Raw genomic sequence first — 24,143 nt, forward strand, 5'->3', positions numbered from 1 at the left:
TGAAGCTTTGGAATCTGGTCATCTTGCCGGTTATGGTGGTGATGTTTGGAACATTCAACCAGCTCCAAAAGACCACCCATGGAGAAAGATGCACAATCCATATGGCCCTGAATATGGTAATGCCATGACCATTCACGTCTCGGGTACTTCATTGGATGCACAAGCTAGATACGCTGCTGGTGTCAAACAAATCTTGACTCAATACTTTGACAAGACCTACAACTACAGACCACAAGATGTCATTTGTATTGATGGCCACTATGCTACTAAAGCTTATGGTCAACGTGACGCCAACAACGCTGAAAAATAAGAAGCTTCGTAGAGTTTAAATAAATTACCGCAATCAAATCGTTCAATCTATATTTCCTTTCCTCAAAGCAAACCGTAGATCTAACATAGGTGCTTTTAAGTAGAGGTAAAATCTTGAATTCAATTGGTAGCCGAAATATTTGCCTTTGTGAACAAATTCAAACATTTCAACTGGAACCAATCACACGAGTCATCATGAGCAAGGCCAATATGGATTCACAAGATTTGCCATCCGAACTGAAAGCGTCACCGGAACAGATACAATCTCCCGAAGAGGCTATACGAAAGAAGTTAGAATCACTACCCCACGAGCAGTTGAAGAAACTAATAAATGATCAGCTAGATTTGGAAATTAGACTCAAACACAAGGAATTGAATATGGCAGATAATGAACTTAGCAAAACTGAATCACAGATGTTGGTACTACGAAAGTTTCTAGATATTCCAAATAATGACACTTCCAATACCAACAACTTGACAGTGAAGTATTATGATTTATTAAACAGGTCATTAAATGCAACATACGAAAGATTCAAGGAAAATCCTACGACAGGCATATCATCAGGACCACTCTCAAATGCTGATGCATTGAATCCACCACCTGGCCACTCATACAGAACAAGATCCACTACATCATCATTACGTCCATCTACGACATCAGTGCAACGAAATCCAAATTTGGGATGCTTATATCGCAGGTCGGATGGAGTAGTTGTACGATTGACATGTCCTGATTGCCTTCGTAATAACTTTTCATCAGCGCAGGGATTTCTAAATCACAGCAGGATTGCTCATTCAAAAGAATATACATCACAAGATACCGCTGCAATCAAATGTGGTGAAGTTTTACCCGACATACCACAAGACGCAGTTGGACAAAAAAGTATAAAGCTATTACAAGAAAAGGGGTTGGAGCCTTCAAAGCATTTGAATGTGAGTGAATTCTTGTTTGCGGATGTACTGTCGACACCTACACCCCAGGCGGAGATTCTTCAGAACTTTGAGTTTCCAAAAAAGGGTGAGAAGGAAGTAGAGAATAAACTTTCTGCGTCAGACACCCTGAATGAGCTTATGAGGAAATTGGTCAAGGAAGGCAAGATGGACCTTTCCGAATACGAAAAGTTGGTTTCAGAAACCCGCAAGCCAGTCAATAATGCACATTTGTTCGAAGATGAAGTTGAGAGCAATGAAAGCGAATCCCCAATTAGCGAAATTCCAAGCGCATCATCATTGGTGAGCCTAGGAGAAAGAAAGAGACGACAATCAAGGGGAGGCATCAACATTGCCGTTTTGAATACTGAGACAGCAGAAGCCACAAGTGGCGAGCCAGGGACAAGTTCAAATGATGAAGAACAGGTTAAGAAAAAAGCTCGTATTTAGCTGAGTAGATGCTCTATAGCAGAGTAAATAAAATTGCATGCCCTTCTGTATCGCTACCATACATCTCAATAAAACGGAAATTTTTTTGCAATTGAATAATACTCATCGCAAACTAGCACATCTCCATCACCATGTCAGGACCAGTTCTATATTCTAAATTCGACTCCAAGAATGCTCATCTAGCGTCGGTGATACTATCTTTAGACACACACCAAGTACAAGTCAAATCAGTGAACCCTTCACAGGCATCGCTCAATACATCATTCAATCTTGATAAATCCAACAGAATTTCCAATTTAACTTGGATTTTTACCTCCCCGGACTCGGTCGAGCTCTTGGCATTATGTTTGGATAATGGAGGTATATTGATATATTCCCCACACACAAATGAAGTTATATCAGAACTAACCACATTGACTAATGTTGCAGTTTCAGATTTTCATTACTCCAAGGTGACCAAAACCGCGTGGTCTTGTGATGTCCAAGGAGGTATTTATGAATGGGATATTATACTGTATCAAATGTTACGTTCATTTAAGATAAGTGAAATTGCCGAGTCAGTCGAATCAATAAATAGAGTATCTAGTTGCGTGTACAACTCAGAACCTCATTTGTTACTAGCTTCCAATTCCATTTATTTGCTCAACATCAAAACTAGAGAAATTACCCGAACCTTTCCAGGACACATTCAACCCATCAACAGTATCATTCCCCTTAAAGATGACATGTTCATTACAAGTGCCAGAGGTGATCGATTTATGAATTTATATGAGTTGAAAAAGACCACAACAAAGGCTATATTTGTTGCACAGGCCGCTGTTTTGAGTTTAACAATTGGATCAAACTCAAACGAGTCAGTGTTGGCAGCAATAGTAGAGAATGGAAGTGTGGAAGTATTCAATGGACCACTCTCAGATGCTAACTTTCCAGCAGTCGCTCCATCGAGAAAGAAGAGAAAGCAAATTGGCGCAATTACCCATTCGTCAAATTCCACTGTCAGGTTGTCAAGGTCTCCAGCGGAAAGCAAGAATCCCCAAGATGCAAATCTCATTATAAATGCAATCAGTATTCAAGATGATTCGTTATTATTCACATGGGTGGAAAGCGGTACAATTCCTTTCTTTGATTCAGTAAAATGGACAGAGTCGGGGAACTATTTACTTGATACAAACAAGACAATTATCAAAGACAAAGCCGACTTGAAACCAACACAAAGTTCCTCTGTATACGGTCATGATGTAGCAGCATCCAAACTTTACAACGAGAGCCATGCCGTGGTCAATGATGGAATAAGCTTGGGAAATTTGGAGGATGAATCTGATGAAGAGACATTGGCCGAAAAGTTTGATAAACTAGCAATGAATAAGCAACAACCACAACGTAAAAAGAAGTTGGAGGAAAACAGAAATGGAATGTCATTGTCAATAATTTTATCACAAGCTCTTCAAAATAATGACCACTCGTTGTTGGAAACGGTGTTACAAACACGTGATCCTCAATCAATTAAAAATACTATCAGCAGGTTAAACCCATATTCCTCAGTGATTTTATTGGATAGATTGAGCGAAAGAATTCAGCGTCAATCTTCAAGGTTCACTCAATTGAACTATTGGCTCAAGTGGATTTTAGTTATTCATGGGTCTGTAATTGCCAGCTTGCCAAATTTGAATCTGAAATTGTATTCTTTGCACTCGGTATTGGCTAAGAAAGCTGATACCTTACCTAGACTTCTTGAGTTACAAGGAAGATTGAATTTGTTATATGACCAATCATCTTTGAAACAAAATTTAAGCAAGGAATTAGCGGTGGAGAAAGGTGATGAGGATGTTGAGTATATTGAAGACCTTGATGATGCGCAGTTTAATGGGGAAATTGATGTTGACATAGATGAACTTGAAACAAGTGAAGAGAGTGATGTAGAGGTTGAAGATGATGACGACACCGACGAGCAAATTGCATCAATCGATGATTTGGAAAATGCAAGCGATGTTGAGATTTAGTACATACATATATAGAATTCCAACTCATAGCTTGGAAGATAGTCACATTTTAACAACAGCTCTGATACAGTCTCCCTTGTGCATAGCATCAAAGGCATTGTTGATATGATCCAAGTCAAATCTATCAGTAATAAACTCCTTCACCTTCAACTTACCTTCCAAGTAGTCATCCACAATTCCTGGCAATTGGGATCTTCCTTTAACACCACCGAAAGCGGCACCTTTCCATACCCTACCAGTAACCAATTGGAATGGTCTGGTCGAAATTTCTTTACCAGCAGCGGCAACACCAATAATGATTGAGGTACCCCATCCTTTGTGGCAAGCTTCTAAAGCATCTCTCATGACATTTACGTTACCAGTACAATCAAAAGTGTAATCACAACCTCCGTCGGTCATTTCAGTCAATTTTTGCACAATAGATGTTCCTTCAGGTAATTCAGTAGGGTTGACAAAATCAGTTGCACCAAATTTGGTTGCCCATTCTTTCTTTTTGTTGCTGATATCAACAACGATGATTTTAGCAGCTTGTCTTTCGTGACATCCTTGAACGACCGACAAACCAACGCATCCTGCACCGAAAATTGCCACATTGTCTCCTTTTTGAACATTAGCAGTGATTGTTGCAGCACCATAACCAGTGGTGACACCGCATCCTAACAAACACGAAGTGTCAAATGGAGCTTTTGGATTAATTGCCACAACTGAAATATCAGCAACAACAGTATACTGAGAGAAAGTGGAGACTCCCATGAAATGAAGAAGTTTCTTGCCTTTACATGTGAATCTTGAGGTTCCATCAGGCATAACTCCCTTACCTTGAGTGTTTCTGATCTTACTGCACAAGTTGGTTTTGCCACTCTTGCACATCTTACATTCACCACACTCTGGAGTATACAAAGCAATAACGTGGTCACCTGGCTTGACGGTGGTGACATCATCACCAACTGACTCAACGACACCTGCACCTTCGTGTCCCAAAATGACTGGGAATTCACCCTCCGGATCAACACCACTCAAGGTGTAAGCATCAGTATGACAAACACCAGTGTCATAAATCTTGATACGGACTTCATGTGCTTTAGGAGGAGCAACTTCAATAGTTTCAATACTCAATGGCTTATTAGCTTCCCAGGCAACTGCGGCTTTACATGTAATTGTCTAAGAAAAATTTGTTGTTAGTACAACCACCAAGGTTAAACCGTTGGATCTAGAGGTTTTTGTAAAACTTTTTCCAATTCAGTTTCTTGCAATTGAGTTTTGTACATACTTTTCCTGCTGTGTCTGACATTTTTTAAAGTAGTATATCTGGTGGTATGTGTGCACTGTAATAAATGAATGTAGACTTGCTATGATGAGTAAAAGCGGAAAGCAAAATCTGTGAGGATATTTATATGTGCGGGATAGCATGTGGGCGGCGCATTAAATTGCCACATTGGGAAAAGCAACCCGATGAAAATTTTAATTGGAGCTGCAATTTCCTGTCAAAAAGTAGATAGGAGAGGACCAAGAAAAGCTTATTCTTTGTATCCGAGCCATTTATCAAACAGCCTTTAAATAGAGGGAGATAGTTCAAAGCAGTTTACGCGGTGATTTCTGTCAAGTTTCGTTTTTGAAGAAAAGCTCATTTTAAGCAGATACGTCCTCTTCTTGGCAGAATCGACTTGAGAGGTATAGATAGCTCCACCAATCGATGTGTTAGAACTAAATTTCGTCAGCCGTGATTTAAAATCGTTCACGCAATTTCTACGCAAATCTCATCGCCTTACCAACATTAGAGATGTTTGTCAAAACTTCACCGTTTCGTCACTCCATTGCAAGACACAAGTCGTCATCGTTAAAGAAACACTTTCAAAAGGTGAAAGGAGATCCCTTCAACGAAAAGAAGCGAGGAGAGTTTTATAGATCAAGGGCTGCTTTTAAATTATTGGAGATTGATGAAAAGTATCACCTTTTCAACAAAAACTGTCACAATATAGTCGACTTGGGATTTGCTCCCGGAGCATGGAGCCAGGTTGCTGTTGAAAACTTAGGGGACAGAGAATTTACAATATTGGGAATTGATATCAATCATGCTACTCCGTACAAAGGCTGTCACTACATACAAGGGGACGTGACAAAGACTTACACTCACAGCAAGATTAGAGAATTTTTCACAAATGACGATGGCCTGATTCAACCACTTGACCTAATAATGAGCGACATGATGATTAATTGCACTGGACACGATCATTATGATCACCTTGGAAATATGGAGCTATGCAATGCTGGGTTGATACTTGCATTTAACCAATTACGAGTAGGTGGTAATATGGTGATGAAGGTGTGGCAAGGGTCAGAGTTGATGTTACTAGAAGCTAGAATGAAAGTACTATTCTCAAAACAGTTTGCGTTTAAACCCAAATCTAGTCGATCAGAGTCGAGTGAATTATACTTTGTTGGTCTTGGCAGGAGAGATTTGGAATACAAAGTGCTACTATCAGATCTATTTAGTGATCTAGAAGACGTTAAAAAGCTACAAATGCAAGTGAGATGAAGGTTATATATTTTTGAATGCAATGTATTAGACTAAACAATGGGCTCACAAGACGGCGCCAAACCCAAAGGTGATCTTTATAGATCTAATGTACATATCTTCAAAATTGTCCCTGACTCTCTCCTCCTCTCCAATTGGTATACCACTGAATTTTACAACCACTTTGGTTTCTCCACTACTTTGGATCAACTTCATGTCTAATTCCGCATAATGGCCCTCTTTCCAATCTTGTAATCTCCACAACTCAACAATTTGCTCATTTGGCACTAGTTTCAATATCTTTCCCAGAACAGCACCGCCAAAGAATTTATAAGACGAGCCCTTTTTCGGTGGGAACAGCTCAATTTCTGGAGAAGACCTAGTCCAGGCAGCAATCCTGGAGGTATCAAGTAATGTGAGGTAAATCTGCTCAGCTGAGGTGTTGAATGTTGGCTCAAGATGCAAAGTTGTGGTGTTGTACTTTGGAACTGAAGACAGTGACTTCGCTTGTTGAGCTGACGTAGGTTTGGTAACCGATGCGCTCGTTGTAGACTGCCCCTTAGACCCTGATTCGAATTCAGATTTGTTACTTTGAGTCAAATTAGCCTTTGTGTACGTTGAAGTCACTTTGTCAGCCTCCAACTGAATATCCTTACTGTTTATTTCAATCAAATCTGGTCCAAATTGCATCAATTTCTTTCTCAATTCAGGGATCAATTTTCTTTTAATCAAGTCTGCGATGTTTGAGTTTTCACTTGACTCATTGTAGATACTAGTATCAAAAACTAACCCAGCGGATGAGCTATCATATGCCAATTCAGGAATTGTTATTGACCCATTTATGTCGTCGGTTTTATCATTGGATCCTTTAAATGTCAACACAATTCGCACATCAAACAATGATATTACCTTCCCCTTTCTCTGTGAAACATCGACATCACCTTCAACGGAGGAAACATTAGCAATCTTAACTTTGCTACCGCCTTCCTCAACTTCCAAGTTTGTTAATTTCTCATCAAAATATTCCTTGGACCAAGCCAAACAGTTTTTATCAACCCAATGCCAATTATTTGGATTATTAACAACCATGTTTAGTGTGAAGTGGAGTTTGTGCGGACAGGAATTGTGGAAACGAGGTGGACCAAATATATGGTTCTGATTCAAAATTGCATCGAAAATTCCAGAACGCGCTTAACTTGCCACAAAGAGAAACACTTGCAGTACCAGTCAATGAAAGCTTTAAACTATCAAAATCGATTCTAAAATCCATCAAAGTTATTCCGAAGCTTTTAATAATTTCTAGTAAACCCTAAAAACCCTACACAGTAGCATCAACTTCCATGTTGTCAAAGGTAACCACTGTTTCCTCAACGTCGCAAATGTCACGTACTTTTTGGCTCAATACTGCCGTGGTACCTCTTGGGAACTTGTAGTCTTTACACTTCTTTATCCTGACATTCGGTGTAAGATAGTTCCTCAATAATTGAGCATCTTTGCCAACCTCCATCACACAAACATCTACATTGGAACCGGAACCCAAATCATTCCAGATACCTGCTTCAATAGCTTTAGCACATAATTCTATAGCCTCTTCTTTAGTCATATCTTCTTTGAAATTTGTTTCCAAAACTGCCATAGCAGCCAATGAACCTGACCCTAAACTTTGATACTTTCCTACATCGGTTGATCCATGTGCTTGTACCGAAAGAAGATGTGCTCCGGTAGGATCAACCCCAGCGACAATCAAGTATGCACCCAAATGACCCTGGTATTTGAATAAATGTTGTTTCAACATGGTTACTGCCGTTATTACACGAGGCTGTCTATTCTGTGATAAAGCGTGTAATTCTAAATTCGATGCAATCAATTGCGTAACCATTTCAGTATCAGCTGCTGTACCAGCACCAGCACACCATATCTTTGGTGCAAGTCTGTGTAATTTCTCACAATTCTTATCTGCAACTATGGGTCCAGCCGTGGCTCTTGTATCAGCGGCAATTACGACCCCATTCTTGAATTGGCAACCAACAATTGTAGTACCTGTGGATGTAGCTTTTGGTTGTGCAAATCCTTTGGTAGTTAAGAATTGGTTCCTCTGGTAGTTCTCAAAATTCAATCCAGGCATAGTAGTGTTATCGTAGGTATAGTGAACAGAAGATTGTCTTTAGTCGGAGGTAATTTTGCCTTCAGTCTGGTGAGAACCAAAAAAAAAGTTCATTAGGTGAAAAAAAGACACGACTCTCGACTTTGTTTTTTTGTTTACCAAACAGGGATCAACCACCACTGGAATAATTTTTTTTTCTATTCCACTGAAGCAGGCTGGCCCAGAAGATAAGATATAGCATTAATAATAGAGTCAATTACCACATTCACGCACGGTATTCATAATTCATGTTTGACAATATATGTCTAATAGATACAAATTTATAATTCCTGCTACCGTCAGGATACTATTGGTGCCAATTAATAACTGTTCCCTACGCGACTACAACCGATACATCAATTTAATTACATCAAGCGTGACTGATTTAAGATTACTCGATCTCAAAGCCAACGCCGGTTTGCATTTTTTCAACCCTGCTACTTTCCCAGAAGGACGAATAATTCCCGAATTCACAACCACTGACGATGATCTGATATATTTACACGAATTTGAACCATTTAGAAAAACATTCATAGTTTTGGGAATCGGCCGATATTGCACGGATAGCGACCATTTGGCCCAATTGAGAAAGATATACTCTGGAGCAATAGTTCACAGCACAATTCAATTCGATACACCGGAATCAGAGCTCTCTAAATCAACTGCAAACTCATATTTTCATAATGGAGCAACCACACATTTTTCAGCCATGGAGGGTATTTTTTCAGAAATCTTTGACTCCTTTCTTATTGCATTAGATGAATACGCATCGGCTTATAGCAACATATCACTACGATCACCAGTGTCCATAACAGACAGTCATGTGTTAACCAAAACAATCAACCAAGCTCAGAAACGGCTCAGTTCAGGATCAACGTCCTTCAAAGCTTCGTTTAATGGCTTGCCAACAGATACACCAAATACACCAAAAACGTCTACGGACAAGTCGAAAACGCATTCCAAATATGGCGGCAGATATCATAAATTGATGGGGAATTTATATTTATTGACGGGAAAGTACAACGATGCACTACAAAGCTTTACGGAAAGTGTTACTTCTTTGAGACGATTTGACGACTTTCTATGGTTGGGAAGCGCTTTGGAAGGGTTAGCATTGAGTATATTTTTGCTCTCATTTGTTCAAGCAAATTTTCAATTGAACCCCATGCTTGGATCATGGTTGCAAATTCCAAAATTTTCAGTATCAACAGATCATTCTGCATCAAAACGATTGTCACTGGAGTCGAATGGATCAAAGACAAATGTTATATCACCTAGGCCGTCTTTAACCGCTTCGAATGCGTTTTCAATACCCCTCACTTCATCAGTTGATTTAAATACATTATCGGTGCCTGATATTTTGAAAGTTTTGCTAGCCAAAGCGATTTACTTTTACGGACAAAGTACTGACGATCCTGAAAACATGGTACCCGATGTTGTGTACATAGAATGTATTTTGAGGAAATTGAGTCTTATGATTGGATACCACTTGAGCGCCCCCATGGAAGAAATCGTTCAGGGAAGAGTGAAGTCCAACATAATTGACAACACTTATTTCCTGACTCAGGATATTCTTGCTGATGTTGACAAAATATTCCTTCTTCAATTGATTGATTTGAACATCATGGACCAGTGTTATATATACTCCTACATTGCTCAAGTTTATCACAAGTTAAAGTTTTTTCGAAAACAAGCGTTCATTTTGAGATTCCATTTAATTGCATTGGTGTCACAATCCAAAACATCTCACGATTCAAGGTCTATTAAGGAGCTTTTAGACGAACTCTTCGACTTGTATGGGATTGGAAGCGAGCCAGACATTAGCTGTTTACAACTGAGTCCGCCTCGAAAAAGTGTGCAATTGTCCTTACAGCTTCAAGTTTTAAAACTAGCTCTCAATTCGGCAGAACATATCAACGATACGGAGCTAGCACTTAACATCTGCTGTCTTCTGCTTGCTCGTTACTCCCAATGTATACCAGCTGATGGACAAATAAAGTTACGAAACATGATTGACAAGATTACTAGTCAATCTAAGTTGACTGTGCCCTACTTTGATCCATTTATGGTCCGCAAAATCAAATTTGTCTCAACTAGACAAAAAGATCATTTGATTCCATTTGTTGATAGCGAAGTAGACTCCCCCAAGCAGTCATTTTTTGATCCATATCATTTGAAAAACGATGCGGTAAACTTAGATCGCATTTTGATTAATGATGAGGTTCATCAACTAAAAATTACAATGTATAACCCATTTGCTTTCGAAATTGAAATCAATGATTTAGAGGTAATTAGCGAAGGTACAGATGTTGAGACATTGAAGCCAATGACGCAACAGATAATTCCACTGGCTCAAAGCTCTCCCGCCCTTAACAAATTGAGAGCAAATACCAAACGCAATGCCACTACCTCCAATATTGCTCAAATAGCAGGTCTAAACACTAGCATAGGAACAATCTCCCCTACGTCCAGCTCCACAATAGTCGTTTCATTCAAGGCTTTGAGCGTTGGTGAAATGAAAATCACCGGACTCATGATTTCAATTAGTGGCTTCGAAAAACAATATTTTCCAATTGTGGATAAGCTTTCAAATCATAACTCCAAAACTCTTGAAGCGATAGGGGAACGAGAGGAGAAGACAAACTCTTCCGTGTACGATACCCTTTACAAGTATTTAAAAGGTGAATTGAAAGACCCACGAGTACTGTATCGAAGCTTGCCATTAAGTGTCATTCGACCTCAACCGGTATTGAAGCTAGTTGATCTTACAATTCCAAACGGTTGCATTATGCTCTTGGAAGGAGAACAAGTTAAATTTGAGGTCAAGTTGATAAATGATTCAACGGAGGTGATTAACTATTTATCATTTTCATTTTGGGATTCTGCGATTGATTTCTTGGATCGTAAATTGAGCCAACCACATTTAAATGCATTTGAAACATATGAGCTCGAATGGAACTTACTCGAATTTAAATCGTTTCGAATTTTGAACAAGAATATAATTGGGGAGACGATCACACCCGGTGAAGAAGTTACAATTCAATATTTGCTTACTAGCAGAAAGTTGATGAGGCAGCTGAAGATTATATTGGATTATGCAAATCGATCTGGCGATCAGTCTTTTATCAAGCATTTAGATGTTCCTATTGCGGTTTCAGTTGTGCCAAGTTTGGAAATCGTTGGATGTGATATAATCTCGTCATTTTCTACTGCAACGTTGGAGAATACCGATTTTCCGGTTGTTGTCTCATCAGTAACTACTTATTTGAAAGGAGTCGATGATGTTTCGCAATATTGTTTATTAGTACTAGATTTGAGAAATTCTTGGACAAGTGCATTACATTGTCAGTTAGAATATGACAATTTCAAGCTTCTGGGTTTGATCGAGTCAAATAAAACCGCAAGATATTTCATTCCATTACGGAAAGTTCGAAAGGTTCCGCAGAATCCTATACCTTCATTGCGTAAAAAGCAATTCATCAAGGACTACGATCTTACTGTTGAGGACGAGGCTCAAATGATCAAAATGTTTTGGTTAAAGCAGATTATATTGGAGAAGTTGACGGGAAGCTGGACTGTGGATAACAGACACGGGCTATTGGATGTGAGAAGTTTAAGGCTAACTCCAAAGATGGCTAATATTCTCGTCATTAACGAAGTAGAAGTGGTAACAGAAATCGCGTTGAACGGACAGGAGTTCAAATGTGGCCATTTACATGATCTTCAAACCGATCAATTCTACACTTTGAGGACTACAATAACCAATCACACCGGCCATGAAATAAGCGGGTTTATACGTCAATTACCGCTCCCAGCAACAACCTCTCCGTCAAACAACTTAGCCAAACTGTTATCAATTGATAAGAAAATCTTAATCAATGGCGTCTTGCAACAGAAATTCCCCACCATCAAACCACTGGGCAGTTTGAGCATAGACACGAGCTTTGTCATTATCGAAAAGGGCGAGTACGAATGGGGAACTGTGGTGGACCTCATGTCAGAGCAATGCATTAACAAGAGTCCCTTACATATCACAACAAACTAGCATAAATAATCATTATATATATTTAGATCTTTACACAATCATTTCTTTATACTTTCAATCTTGAATGGTAATGGTTGAGCACCTTCACTTTCTAATTTAGCAATATACCTCTGTCTAACTAAATCATTATATCTCTTCTCCTGAAAATATTTCACCCAACTACTAACACAATCCCTCTCGAATTCCTTTTTGATATCACCGCATTTTTCATTGACTTTGGGTAATTCTTTGGGGTCTAGTGAATTGTCTATGTAATTTTCGGAAAGACATTGGAAAAAGCGGTCACGTTTGTCCCAACATTTGACGCGGGCGGATTTATCTGGTGCTATGTCAACTTCTTCACCTTTGGAAAAGAATGGCATTGTTGATGATGAGTAGTGGAGGGTTGTACAGCTTTACCAAAGGAATTATGAGAAAAATCAGGGCCCATTTACTTTTTTCTTGATGATTTGCGCGAAGCGATCGGAATCTGAAAATTCCCCCAATTTCTATCCAATTCTATTCGTCTATACAAGGCTGTAAATAGCTACTATAACCCACTCTATACTGTCTTGAACACCTTCTTTATCCTTTTCAAATCATACCCCTCGTTGAGACACAATTGTAATAAAATTCTTGCCTTTTGTGGGTTCAAGTAGCCACCAGCAACTGCATTGTCAAACACCTTGCCATTGAATTTGGGCAATCCTCCAAGAGGTACCATACCATCCATTGACCTCTTACTGTATATAATAGGGAACCCTGGCCCAACCAAATTGGACAAGAATTCATTGGTCTCCGCTGATAATGAACCAGCACCCATAGTTGCAATCACTAAACCCTTGGCATTTAACTCCTTCAATGCCAATTCCAAAATCTTGTTATTTAATCCTTGATGTGCGTATATTATTGGCACTTCAGGGAGATCGAACTCTGCGTCTAGCTCGAAATATGTCATACCTAAAGGTTTGGCCGCAGGGAAGTAATATTTTACCTCATCATTGACAAAATTACCGATATAACCTTGTCCCACTGTTTTAAAAGTGTCCAATGAGTTTGCATTTGACTTGGTGATATAATAGCCAGCCCCTATACGGTCATTCAAAGCAATAAGAACCCCACGTCCATGGCTTTGTGGATGTGACGCAATAACAATAGCCTGGTACAAATTCATTGGCCCATCTGATGATATTGCAGTACTCGGTCTCATACTCCCACAAAATACAATAGGCTTTTCTGTGTTTATTGTTGACTGGATGAAAAATGCCGTCTCTTCCATTGTATCAGTTCCATGAGTAATGACTATCCCATCGTACTTGCTCAAATCCTCCTTTATCTGTCTGTATAATGTTTCCACTTCAAGTAAGCCCATATCCTTGGAATCAATGTTCATAACTTGCTCATACTCCAATATGCACGTTGTTGATAAATCAGGTATATGACTAAGTAATTCCTCAATGGTAAGATCTACAGCGTAACCAGCTGTCACATTCGACGATTGAGCCTTTGATGCAATGGTTCCACCAGTTCCTAAGATTTTAATAACTGGTAATGGCTTTTCATCTTCAATAGTAGATGCAGAGATAATGGAGTTGGACCTATATCTTAGTTTGAAAGCATGGTGATCTAATTTAGTGAAATCGGTAATTTCAACCTGTTGTGGACATGTCGAAGAATCCTCATTGATATTAGATAAGGGGACAAAGTTGTTTATGGAAGTCCCAGTCATGGTGATTGCTCAGTAATTTATCCTAGTTAGTGGTGATGTGCCTTAGCGCAAAAAAAATTATCAACACTCATCGGAGTTTGAATCTTCGGATGATAGACGCGCATCAAGGGTATGACCACAAAAAACCCAGGATAATACAGTGAAGGCTGGTGAAGACAGCTGGTAGAGGGAATTCTGGTCACAAAGGGGTACCGTTTCAGAAGGGTGATGGTGAGCCCGTTTCAGTCCCTAAGAGAGCCGGCATTTACGTTCCTCGATTTAGACGTAAACGAAACGAATAATACAAAAGCCAAAGATATGAAGTTGATTCTATAAGCTGGTTAGGGAATAGGCTATGCTATTCGACCGGATAATTAGTATTGTTAATCAAGGCAAAAGTACCTTTGTGCTACCAATTTATTATTGGAATAATCCTTCACGATGATTCAGGAACCAGTTGAGATCACTGGTGAGGTAGTAACTCAAATACTGGGCTTTGGTACAGCTAAATAGCCGCATTATTGAAAATTTTGATGGTGTAAGTTTGATATGATTTGTTTTGAGGGGGTACTCTCACTTAGAAAAATCTACATGTAAATATTGATAAGACTATGCTGTGATGCTGTTATGTATGATATGTAACTATGTTTGAGGGTTTGAGTTATCAAATCGTACTCAATTCTCATAATGGTGTTGGTGATGTTTGATTCAGCATAACAAAAAAATAGATTAATGTGGGTTTTATTTCATTATTTGGTAATTTTTTGCAACACAATCAATTATAATCTCAAACAAACCATTTCATCATTATCCAACAGCAAAGAAAATGACAGCGTCAAAAGATCCCAACGTCATTGGCTCTCATTACATTGTTGATGGTGAAACTTTCATTAGAGTCCCTCGATTAAAGCGTCACATTCGTGGAGTTGACGAAGAGATTGCTAAACGATTGGAAAGAAGAGCAAATGAAAAAATCAATCAAGTTGAACAAAGCTTTACTGAATTGTCGATTAATGTTAGTAGTAATGGATATGTGAATGGAGCAGGAGGAGGGTCTTTATCCAATTTTTATCCTTCAGTGGCTAGTAATTGTCAAAGTAGTAATAATAGTACTACCAATGGAAGAAGTTTAAATGATCGCGAAGCCACCAATTATATCCATCAAGTAAGCAATTACAATGGGTGTCGTGTTAGGTTTCAAGATTCTTCATCGATTCTATATGATCAGCTGTCAACTAGGGATTCAATTAGTGATAATGGAAGACAAATTCAAGCAGCACCAAATGGTGGAGGAGGAACAGTCGTGACTGGATCACTTGGTGTTTCATCCAGATATTTACACCAAATGATACAACAAGTTTGTTTAGCTTTGGATATGTCATTTACTGAACTGAATATGACAAAAATCATTGATAGGATTAATGAATTAAAAACGAGTCAATCAGTTTCATTTCAAGCCCAAACTTGGATGAATGAACGCAATAACCTCCACAAAAAATTTGCAACTTTAGAAGAGTCGGTTTCGGAAAAGAATGGTGTAATTAAAGCCCTTAACTTAGATGTACAAGATTTGAAACAGATTGAAGTGCAACATGTGAACAAGATTGAATTGTTAGAAGCTCAATTGAAAGAATCTTCAATGAATGCTGCCAAGACCATTCTGGAGTTATTAGAATGTAAATCGAGTTTTGAATCAATTGAAAATGATATGAATACCAAGGTTCTTCAACAAGAGAAACAAATCCAACAATTGGAAACCAAACTCGATAAATTAGAAAAGGAGAATGCTCAATTGACACAAGATTTGGACAAGTACAAACTGAGTAATCTTGAATTAAGCAAAGAAAATCAATCCTTAACCACCAAACTCAATTCCTTCAATCAATCCCATTCAGATGAAAAGACTCAATTGGAAAAGAAATCCCGCCACTTGAAAAAACAAGTTGCTGAAAAAGAAGCCAAGTTGGAATCACTCACTAATCAAATTGCCACTACAAAGACTAAATGTAATCGGAAATTGACCACCATGGAAAATGAACATAATTCAATTGTTGATACCCTAGCTGTTGAAATTCAAATTTTGCGCAACATTATTAATAAATATTTCGAAAATGGTCATGTTAACAACGAAGCGTACCTGGCTGCAGTGTTACCACCCAGTGGATTACCTGCCTCAATGTCGTCACTCAAAGATCCAGTGGTTTCACCACCGACAAGATCAAAATCATTATCGACTCCAAAAGACAGCAACACCAACAATCACAATCCGCCGCCACAACCATCATCTAACGATGACCTTGAACCCGTCAATTCAGCCATTCCACAACACCTTGTCACTTCAATCGCCCAAAACCTCAACCACGAAGACCCAACTAGCTCTTCCACGCTTTACTTGCGCCATTTATACGAAAACCGATACTTGCACGCACTAAAAGAATCAAAAGACATGGCTGACTCAAACACAATCAACAATTCAACAGTAACCAATTTACTCAACATTCATATCCATTACTTGACCAAAATCATCCCCACAAATGAACGATTAGGATATTTCAAATTGTTGATTAAAGAATATCAAACTCGTAAAATTCTCAAATCATCTGATTTGACATTGATTAAGAAATTGGTGGAAACTGACGCTGGATTAATGAGTGATGTTCATAAACGATTGAATGAATTGGATAAATATGTGTTGTAAAATGTATAACCCAATTCGCTACCTGGATCATCTGGCGTCTAGCTTTTTATAGTTAAATATAGCTTACATATGTAACTACTTTATTTTCTACAATGAATCAAGTTAGTATAGACAAAAACGCCATGTAAAAATTAAACTATAAAAGCAAATACAAATAAAACAAATAACAACAACAACACTGGCTATAAACCAAAGACAGTCTAACTTCAATATCACACTTTTCTCTCACATCGTTTATGAATCACCATAAGCTTTCTTAACTTCATTTTCATAAGTTTTTAAAATCTTCTTTCTTTGCAACTTTTGAGCTGATGAAACAAATCCATTTTCAGGGGTCCATTCATCGTGAACCAAAACAATACCTTGTAGTAATTCAATACCATTCAAACCTTGAGATTTACCCGTAGCATTCAAACTAGCAACAAATTTAGAAACCAACTTAGGATCATCGTATGCGGTGTTGGAATCGAATTTCAATTGTTGTAAAAAGTTTTCTTGTGGTACAACAATGGCAATTGGTTTAACTTTTGTTTGATCAGCATAAGCACATAAATTCATAACTAGTGGGTTTGATCTGTATACGGATTCCAATTTCTCTAAGGCAATATATTCACCATTCAAAGTCTTGACGAGATTCTTTTTACGATCAATGATTTTTAATCCACCATCAGCTTGCCACTCACCAATATCACCAGTTTTGAACCATCCATCTTCAGTAAATGCTTCTTTCGTCTCTTTTTCATTTTTATAATACTCTTTAACCACGGGTCCTCCTTTGATTAAAATTTCACCTTGGTTGTTCTTGGCAAAATATCCAGCATCTTCAACATCAATCAACTTAACAGTGACTGAACCAACCAAGGATCCCAAAGTACCCAATTCAAAGTTTTTTGGTTCAACAAGATTACCCATGGCACAAGTTTCAGTTAAACCATAACCCAACAACATAGGCGCAATCAATGTTGAAACAAACGTTTGTGCGTCAATGGAAATTGGTGATCCACCGTTCATGGTGTATCTAACACGGCCACCAGTGGCTTCTCTGACCTTTTTGAATATAAAGTTGAAAATGGAAGCTCCAGGTGCATGTAATTTATTCATGGATACCTTATAGTTGAATGCAGCCCAAAATAATTTTTGAGAAATAAATGGAGCTTTATTAAGCTTGGCCAAAACCCCCTTACGAACAGATTCCCAAACTGCAGCAACACCAACCATAATAGTTGGTTTAAATTCAGCCAAATCAGGTTGACAGTTTCTGCATGAAGTTTCTGTTAAAGTCTTAACATTGGCATATCCCAATGGTACCCCCCACCACAATGTAAGACATTCAACAACCAATTCAAAAATATGAGCCAATGGTAAAAATGCAATAACCGAATCACCTTCACCCACTACATCCCTACCAGCATTGGTGGAAATACCAGCAACTGCAGCCAAAATGTTGGCGTTGGTGATGGAAACACCCTTAGGGGCACCAGTTGAACCTGAAGTATACATAATGCAAGCCAAATCTTGAGCTTTTGGTAAGTGCAATTCTTGATTTGATTTAGCTCCCAAGTCGATAACATCAGAATAGGAAATGAATTTCAAATTTGGGTTAACTTTTAATAATCCTTCTTTAGCTTCTTGGGCTTCTTTGTAAAGCAAACCCTTTTTTCTGGTATCTTTTGGATCAATTGGTTCTGAATGGATAATGTATTTGATATTTTTAGCTTGTTTCAATGGGTTAATCAAGGTTTTCAAAAGTGCATTATCAGTGAAGACTGCATCAGCGTCAGTTTGCACCAAAGAATGAGTTAAACCCAGTTCACCAAGAGTATCGTAAGCAGTTACAATTGGTAAATTTTGAAAAGTTGATGCTAAAAATGTTTGTAACCATTTTTGTGAAGTCGAAGCATAAACCATCAATTTTGATTCTTGATTTGGTTTTAATCCCAATTCAAGTAAACCCTTGGAGTAGTTTTTGATCAAGGTCAACAATTCTGGATATTTGATGTATTGGTAGGGACCCATCTCATAATAAGTCCAATCTTTGGAAATCTTCTTAGTTTCACCGTCAATGTTTTTAGTAATCTCCTTAGTTTCAACGTAAATTTCCTTCATTTCTCTCCATCCCATGGCATTTTTGTTACCGTTTCTCTTGAAACATTCTTCAATAAACTCGGGGATGGTGGTTCCCTTACAATCAGTTGGACGGTCAAGAGATGCTTCTTTTTGAGCAGCTCTTCTTCTTGGTGCGGTTTCACCTGGTTTGGCTTCACCAACAGCAACAGTTAATAAAGTCATTTTGGTTGTGATAGTAGGTGGCAGTTTGTAGTGTTGTTGTCTTCTAAAACTCTAAAAAAGTTGAGATTTGATTGCTGTTTAGAAATTTTTTGAAGTACAAATTTGTGATAAAGTATTTTGTTGGGGGCAAAAATGATTTTCTTTATCACCGTTTCGTTTCTTTTGGTAGTATTCAAAGGATTATAATACCAGTCTTTTCTTTGGAGAAGGAATAAAACGGTTCTGATAAATGATGCAACTATACGATATGAATATATAGTTATACTGTGATTGTTGCCTTTTTATACGAATGGAGTATCGTGGGGGATGAGGTTTGTCAAAATGTTACGTGTAACAATTCTTTGTAAAAACAATAGAAGTGTAGTAGTAGCAGTAACAAGTTAATTTGTGTGACCTGTAGATGTATTATACAAATACTATAAGATGAAGTTGAGCTAGAATTGGATCCTGTATGAGTGTTGTGATTAGAGAGGAATTTGAAAAAGATGATGATTTGCAGTTCCTTATATACTTCAACTCATCTAATATGTATAGAGAGTATATATCTAAAATGCGTGTGACTTAGAACAGATAAAATAAAGTGGGGACAAACAAAAATATTCCCCAAAGAAGAAACGGAAAAAGGGAGAAGAGGGGTGGGGCAGAAAAACAAAAATAGCGAGAAGATAGCGAGAGAAGCTTAGGTCGATAGGGCGAGGAGTAGTGGTAAGAAATGGGGCGTAGAACAGAAGTAGTTTTCCCTCTTTCGGTTGTTGTTTGATTATTTTCGGTTTAAGGAAAGTTTTTGTACTTATTTTGTGTTTGATTAAATCCCTAATAGTCTTTTTAATACACTGCACATATGTATGTAATAGGCCGTGATACAGATAAGATGAATTTACCAAAGGATGAGGTTCTGTTCGTTATATATTATTCAAGTGAGTACTGGTTGTAGTAGTTGTAGTTGTAGTTGTAATTGTAATGGCATAAACAGTAGACCTTACGGTCGTGAATCAATTAAGATTTTCTAAACGCGCTTGAAAAGTATTAATTCTCTTTACTTTGTCTGTCTATCCTTCTGTCTATCCTTCTGTCTATTTATTGCTGTACTACTGTGCTACGGATTTAAAGTAAGTTAACAAATGTTTTGTGTAACTTAAAGATCAATTCTCAACAAAAATAGTTTATGATTACACAAACAGAGAAGAGTACAATAGGAAATAGAGACATTTGACAATAAGCACCTTTGTCATATAACCACGGTCTTAATAATTCTAAGCCGAAATACCTTGAACGCACATCAGCTTACCACTGTAGATAGACCAAATGTCTGGCAAATCGTAGGGTATACCCATTTGTTGATAGACACGAAGAAAGCATATGTATAATTGTTTGTGGGGAATTTACACCAAGAGATAAATACCTAGCCAATTTTTCTTATCTTCTTATTGGGGTCATTCAAAATCTTACAACAAATGTATAAAGATCTTTGTTATGTTTGTTCAAGGGGGAGTAGGGTAACTGCATATGTATCTATGCACTTCCATAAGGCCCAATAACCCTCTTCCCAATTGCTGCCTACATTAAAAAATGCCCATCAATGAATGACCACTTTTGATTCATATTCCCTGTAGCAGTAACTTTTCTAAAGTTAAAGTATTGTGTAGTCTCTCAGAGGCTGTCATGGCTAAAAGAATGAAGTGATAAAAACGGAATCCTAAAACGTACGTTTAATATCTCAGAAGGATTTGCATTTGCAAAATGAGGAGATACCAAAATCAATTGGTAGCGAGTTAGTAACAAAGATAACACCCTCATTCCATTTTAACCCAAAGACACGGATTGCTGTAACTAAGAGTACTCCCCTTAGAGAAGAGAAGTCCAACTTCCATTCCAGACTCCTGCATTTTCCGTCCTTCTGACCTCGTACTGTCAGTTCAAAAGACGTCTTTCAAGGGCATTGGGGTGGAAAATTTTTGAGTTCTCGCGTAGTTTTTTAACCTTTGTAAAGTATTTGGTTTTGTACTCATAATAGAGTTGTAAACTGCATATAAGTCTTACATAACAATAGAAAATTTTTGTTGGGTAATCGTTATATACAGGACTGTCACAATCATATGTAATGTAACTTATATTTACATATGTAACCATATACTCCTGTTCCTACATTTTTTTTACATGCGGCTTAAACCTTTTCATTAAAGAAAAGCGCATTTTACACTGTGGTATTATTATACCACGGTTTAGTAAAAACCCTCAGATTACTTTGTAACCACACAAACAAATGTCAACTTTGTTTGGCTTGTTTTACTCGTATCTAACCCAGACCCAAAACCTCTTCCTGCTCCACAAACAGCAAATGATTCTTGATTGATCTAGACCGGGAAACCTTTTTGATGTCGTTTCAAGTGGTTCCTGACTATGAAGTCAAAACTCAAACTATGCAAGCAATAACTGGACCACTATGAGCTAAGTAGCACTTTAATATCACTCCACTAATACCTTTTTCTACTAAAAAGTCTCATTCAACATACCTCGGTATATTTCTCAACTCTTCAGCCACGGCATATTGTTTCAATTCTTGAAAATACTCCAAAATGCAACACAAGATCGAATGCAATGCCTACTCTACAATTTTCGTTTCCTACCTGAGTGAAATTCCTTCTTGCAAAAGAAAGTGGTTTAAGTGGACGTGCTTTTATCATTCGAGCTTGTACATGTATTGTCAAATTTAGTACAATTTGCGTTTTTTTGTTTTGTTCCGATTTTATCCATTTCCGAACAAACAATAATGAAAGGACTCAAATTTTGAGCCTCGGCACAACAACAACCAACCAACCAACTATCCTTCAACTTTTGATATATCTCGATAACTTCGATTTCGTCCCGAGGACCACTCTGACTTGAACCTACAAACATTTATAACCCACGTGTTGCACACATATATGAACTTTCAGGATCATACCTATAATAATTACTCCTCAGCTTTCAGCTACACCTTAGCTATACTTATTCAATATTAATATTAGCTATAAAACAAAATTAAAACACACACAGTTTATACACTCATCGTGGGCTTCAGTCTATGAACCTCCGATAATCCCTAACTCCTCAAGTTAATCTCTCTTCAAATCTCAATTCATTATTAATTGGCAAACCAACCAACAACCTCAACAAATTCTCCAATGCTTGTCTTTGTTTATTCAACCCATTGATGGTCTTGAATCCAGGTCTAGACAACGGAGCTTTCAACCAATAACTCAACAAAGTCAATACAGCGTAGAAGTCATGGTATTTATCTTCGGAATCTTGCAGTTTCTTGTATTGAACTCTTTGTAAGAACTCAGTGACAACAACCAAATCAATGATTAATGGAGTAGCTAAAAGGGAATCTTCACATACGTTATGAATGGAGATTTTGTTGTGTCCACCAAGCATCAATTCGGAATAGTATTCATCCATGGCAACTTTAGAATCGCCAACAGCTGGAAGGTATTTAATAACGATACAATGATCAACTTTATCACCTGTTTCTTTATTGTACAAGATTTCATTACTTTCAATCATATCATCAACAACTGATTGTTTGGAAATTTCCTTGGACCTAAATTGCTTTGGTGCTGATAAATTGTATCCATCATTATTTCCCAAATGATTATATGAAGCAATGGAAATTGGTTTGATACCAGCATCAACCAAGAATTGTGCAAGAACAGATTTGATCTTGGTTTGTCCTGATTTGAAGTCATCACCACCAATAAATGAATGATGCTTTTCGGCCAATTCAATAACACCAGGAACAAATGTATTTTGTGGGGATCCATTAATGTATGGAACGTTTTCCAAGATTGAAGCAACGGCAAAGATGGTTGATGGTGCAATTTCTTCGTGGTTGGATTTTATTGAAGCAATCAAGTTATCGGCAGTATCATTAACTTTTGGTAACACATCAGCATATCTTTCGGTATTGGCGGTCCACAAAACAATAACTTTATCCAATCCATTCTTTTGTTTGAAATCTCTAATGTCTTTTCTAATTTTTTCAACATCTTTCCATTTATCATCAGTCTTGATTTCTCCATTAACTTTATTGAACACATTGTCAGCTCTATCACCTTGATTAGCAGCAATAAAATCAGGATAGTAAATAGATTCCATTGGTTTTTTACCTTGTAAATGAGGAGCCAATTGCTTTTGTAAAGTAACATCCAACACCTTAGCTCTCTTCATAGCTTGGTCCAATTCCAAACCAGAAATATCCCAACCATCAACAACTAAATCATTAGGGTTAACAAAGGGGACAATGGAGTTGAATGGAGCATAAACATCATTTCCTTCAGCATCAACACCAATCTTGATGGTTGAACTTTGAGTAACTGAACCATAGTAATTTGGCTTAACAACACCTTCCTTGTTTTCAAATGAAATATTGTGCTTATTGGCCAAAATTGATGCCATTAAAGTAGTACCATTATTACCACCTAAACCAACCAATAATAAACCAACTTTAGGAACTTTTAAATCCAATTTGAAATCATAGTCAACCGATGTTGGAGTAACGTGGAATTTACCTTGAGCATCCTTTTCAACTAATGAGTTTTCATAAGTGAATTTGGTGTAAAGGTGATCGTCTTTGGTGACGGATTTAGAGGACTTGAAATCAATTGAAGACATTGTAACCGAATATATAATAGTTTAGTTTGATGGGAAAAGAAGAAGAACGAAGAGAAAGAGATTTGAAGTAAAGCTATTTTGATGATTTCGACGACTATTTATACTTTTTTCTAGTCAACGAAATTTCGCCGAAATTGAATTTTTCATACAACACGTTGGTATGAAAAATCACAAGAAAAATTGACGATATTTTGGTAAACGCACCCGTTTACACACAGGAAAATTGCTACGTACACACACCACTAAATTTTTAACACTCCCATTACTTTCCATTGTTTCAATTTCTTTGGTTTATATAGAAGGGTTCAATTAGTTTCTATTCACTGATGACTTGAAGAATTTAATACAATTTATAGATATTGATAATATTACGATCTCTGGCTATTCATGGACACCCAATACGCCTCGCCAAGTAGATCAAGAG

At 37.6% G+C, this 24,143-nt stretch overlaps 12 protein-coding genes across 12 annotated transcripts; 5 read left to right on the forward strand and 7 right to left on the reverse strand. All coding sequences in view use genetic code 12, as the record gives it.

Annotated features, from left to right (window-relative positions):
• Positions 1–504: 504 nt before the first annotated feature.
• Positions 505–1,689, forward strand: CORT_0D00620 (hypothetical protein; the record flags this gene model as incomplete). Its single annotated transcript, XM_003868998.1, has 1 exon — positions 505–1,689. One exon carries the CDS (start codon positions 505–507, stop codon positions 1,687–1,689), a length of 1,185 nt encoding a protein of 394 aa, XP_003869047.1.
• Positions 1,690–1,820: 131 nt separating this feature from the next.
• CORT_0D00630 (Utp5 U3 snoRNA-associated protein) lies at positions 1,821–3,689 on the forward strand (the record flags this gene model as incomplete). Its single annotated transcript, XM_003868999.1, has 1 exon — positions 1,821–3,689. One exon carries the CDS (start codon positions 1,821–1,823, stop codon positions 3,687–3,689), a length of 1,869 nt encoding a protein of 622 aa, XP_003869048.1.
• Positions 3,690–3,731: 42 nt separating this feature from the next.
• CORT_0D00640 (Fdh3 glutathione-dependent formaldehyde dehydrogenase) lies at positions 3,732–4,980 on the reverse strand (the record flags this gene model as incomplete). The annotated part of the gene is made up of 2 exons (XM_003869000.1): positions 3,732–4,850; positions 4,960–4,980. The coding sequence occupies 2 exons, from the start codon at positions 4,978–4,980 to the stop codon at positions 3,732–3,734; spliced, it is 1,140 nt and encodes a 379-aa protein (XP_003869049.1).
• Positions 4,981–5,469: 489 nt separating this feature from the next.
• CORT_0D00650 (Mrm2 protein) lies at positions 5,470–6,225 on the forward strand (the record flags this gene model as incomplete). The annotated part of the gene is made up of 1 exon (XM_003869001.1): positions 5,470–6,225. One exon carries the CDS (start codon positions 5,470–5,472, stop codon positions 6,223–6,225), a length of 756 nt encoding a protein of 251 aa, XP_003869050.1.
• Positions 6,226–6,270: 45 nt separating this feature from the next.
• Positions 6,271–7,293, reverse strand: CORT_0D00660 (Hsp90p co-chaperone; the record flags this gene model as incomplete). The annotated part of the gene is made up of 1 exon (XM_003869002.1): positions 6,271–7,293. The coding sequence occupies one exon, from the start codon at positions 7,291–7,293 to the stop codon at positions 6,271–6,273; it is 1,023 nt and encodes a 340-aa protein (XP_003869051.1).
• Positions 7,294–7,522: 229 nt separating this feature from the next.
• Positions 7,523–8,329, reverse strand: CORT_0D00670 (Pup1 beta 2 subunit of the 20S proteasome; the record flags this gene model as incomplete). Its single annotated transcript, XM_003869003.1, has 1 exon — positions 7,523–8,329. One exon carries the CDS (start codon positions 8,327–8,329, stop codon positions 7,523–7,525), a length of 807 nt encoding a protein of 268 aa, XP_003869052.1.
• Positions 8,330–8,609: 280 nt separating this feature from the next.
• On the forward strand, positions 8,610–12,392 carry CORT_0D00680 (Trs120 protein; the record flags this gene model as incomplete). Its single annotated transcript, XM_003869004.1, has 1 exon — positions 8,610–12,392. The coding sequence occupies one exon, from the start codon at positions 8,610–8,612 to the stop codon at positions 12,390–12,392; it is 3,783 nt and encodes a 1,260-aa protein (XP_003869053.1).
• Positions 12,393–12,430: 38 nt separating this feature from the next.
• Positions 12,431–12,754, reverse strand: CORT_0D00690 (hypothetical protein; the record flags this gene model as incomplete). The annotated part of the gene is made up of 1 exon (XM_003869005.1): positions 12,431–12,754. The coding sequence occupies one exon, from the start codon at positions 12,752–12,754 to the stop codon at positions 12,431–12,433; it is 324 nt and encodes a 107-aa protein (XP_003869054.1).
• A 179-nt stretch (positions 12,755–12,933) lies between these two features.
• Positions 12,934–14,100, reverse strand: CORT_0D00700 (Asp1 protein; the record flags this gene model as incomplete). Its single annotated transcript, XM_003869006.1, has 1 exon — positions 12,934–14,100. One exon carries the CDS (start codon positions 14,098–14,100, stop codon positions 12,934–12,936), a length of 1,167 nt encoding a protein of 388 aa, XP_003869055.1.
• Positions 14,101–14,905: 805 nt separating this feature from the next.
• CORT_0D00710 (hypothetical protein) lies at positions 14,906–16,777 on the forward strand (the record flags this gene model as incomplete). The annotated part of the gene is made up of 1 exon (XM_003869007.1): positions 14,906–16,777. The coding sequence occupies one exon, from the start codon at positions 14,906–14,908 to the stop codon at positions 16,775–16,777; it is 1,872 nt and encodes a 623-aa protein (XP_003869056.1).
• A 234-nt stretch (positions 16,778–17,011) lies between these two features.
• CORT_0D00720 (Faa4 predicted acyl CoA synthase) lies at positions 17,012–19,066 on the reverse strand (the record flags this gene model as incomplete). The annotated part of the gene is made up of 1 exon (XM_003869008.1): positions 17,012–19,066. The coding sequence occupies one exon, from the start codon at positions 19,064–19,066 to the stop codon at positions 17,012–17,014; it is 2,055 nt and encodes a 684-aa protein (XP_003869057.1).
• A 3,090-nt stretch (positions 19,067–22,156) lies between these two features.
• CORT_0D00730 (Ino1 inositol-1-phosphate synthase) lies at positions 22,157–23,719 on the reverse strand (the record flags this gene model as incomplete). Its single annotated transcript, XM_003869009.1, has 1 exon — positions 22,157–23,719. The coding sequence occupies one exon, from the start codon at positions 23,717–23,719 to the stop codon at positions 22,157–22,159; it is 1,563 nt and encodes a 520-aa protein (XP_003869058.1).
• Between the last annotated feature and the right edge of the window lie 424 nt (positions 23,720–24,143).

The sequence above is a fragment of the Candida orthopsilosis genome (assembly GCF_000315875.1).
Source record: "Candida orthopsilosis Co 90-125, chromosome 4 draft sequence".
NCBI classification, from domain to species: domain Eukaryota; kingdom Fungi; phylum Ascomycota; class Pichiomycetes; order Serinales; family Debaryomycetaceae; genus Lodderomyces; species Lodderomyces orthopsilosis.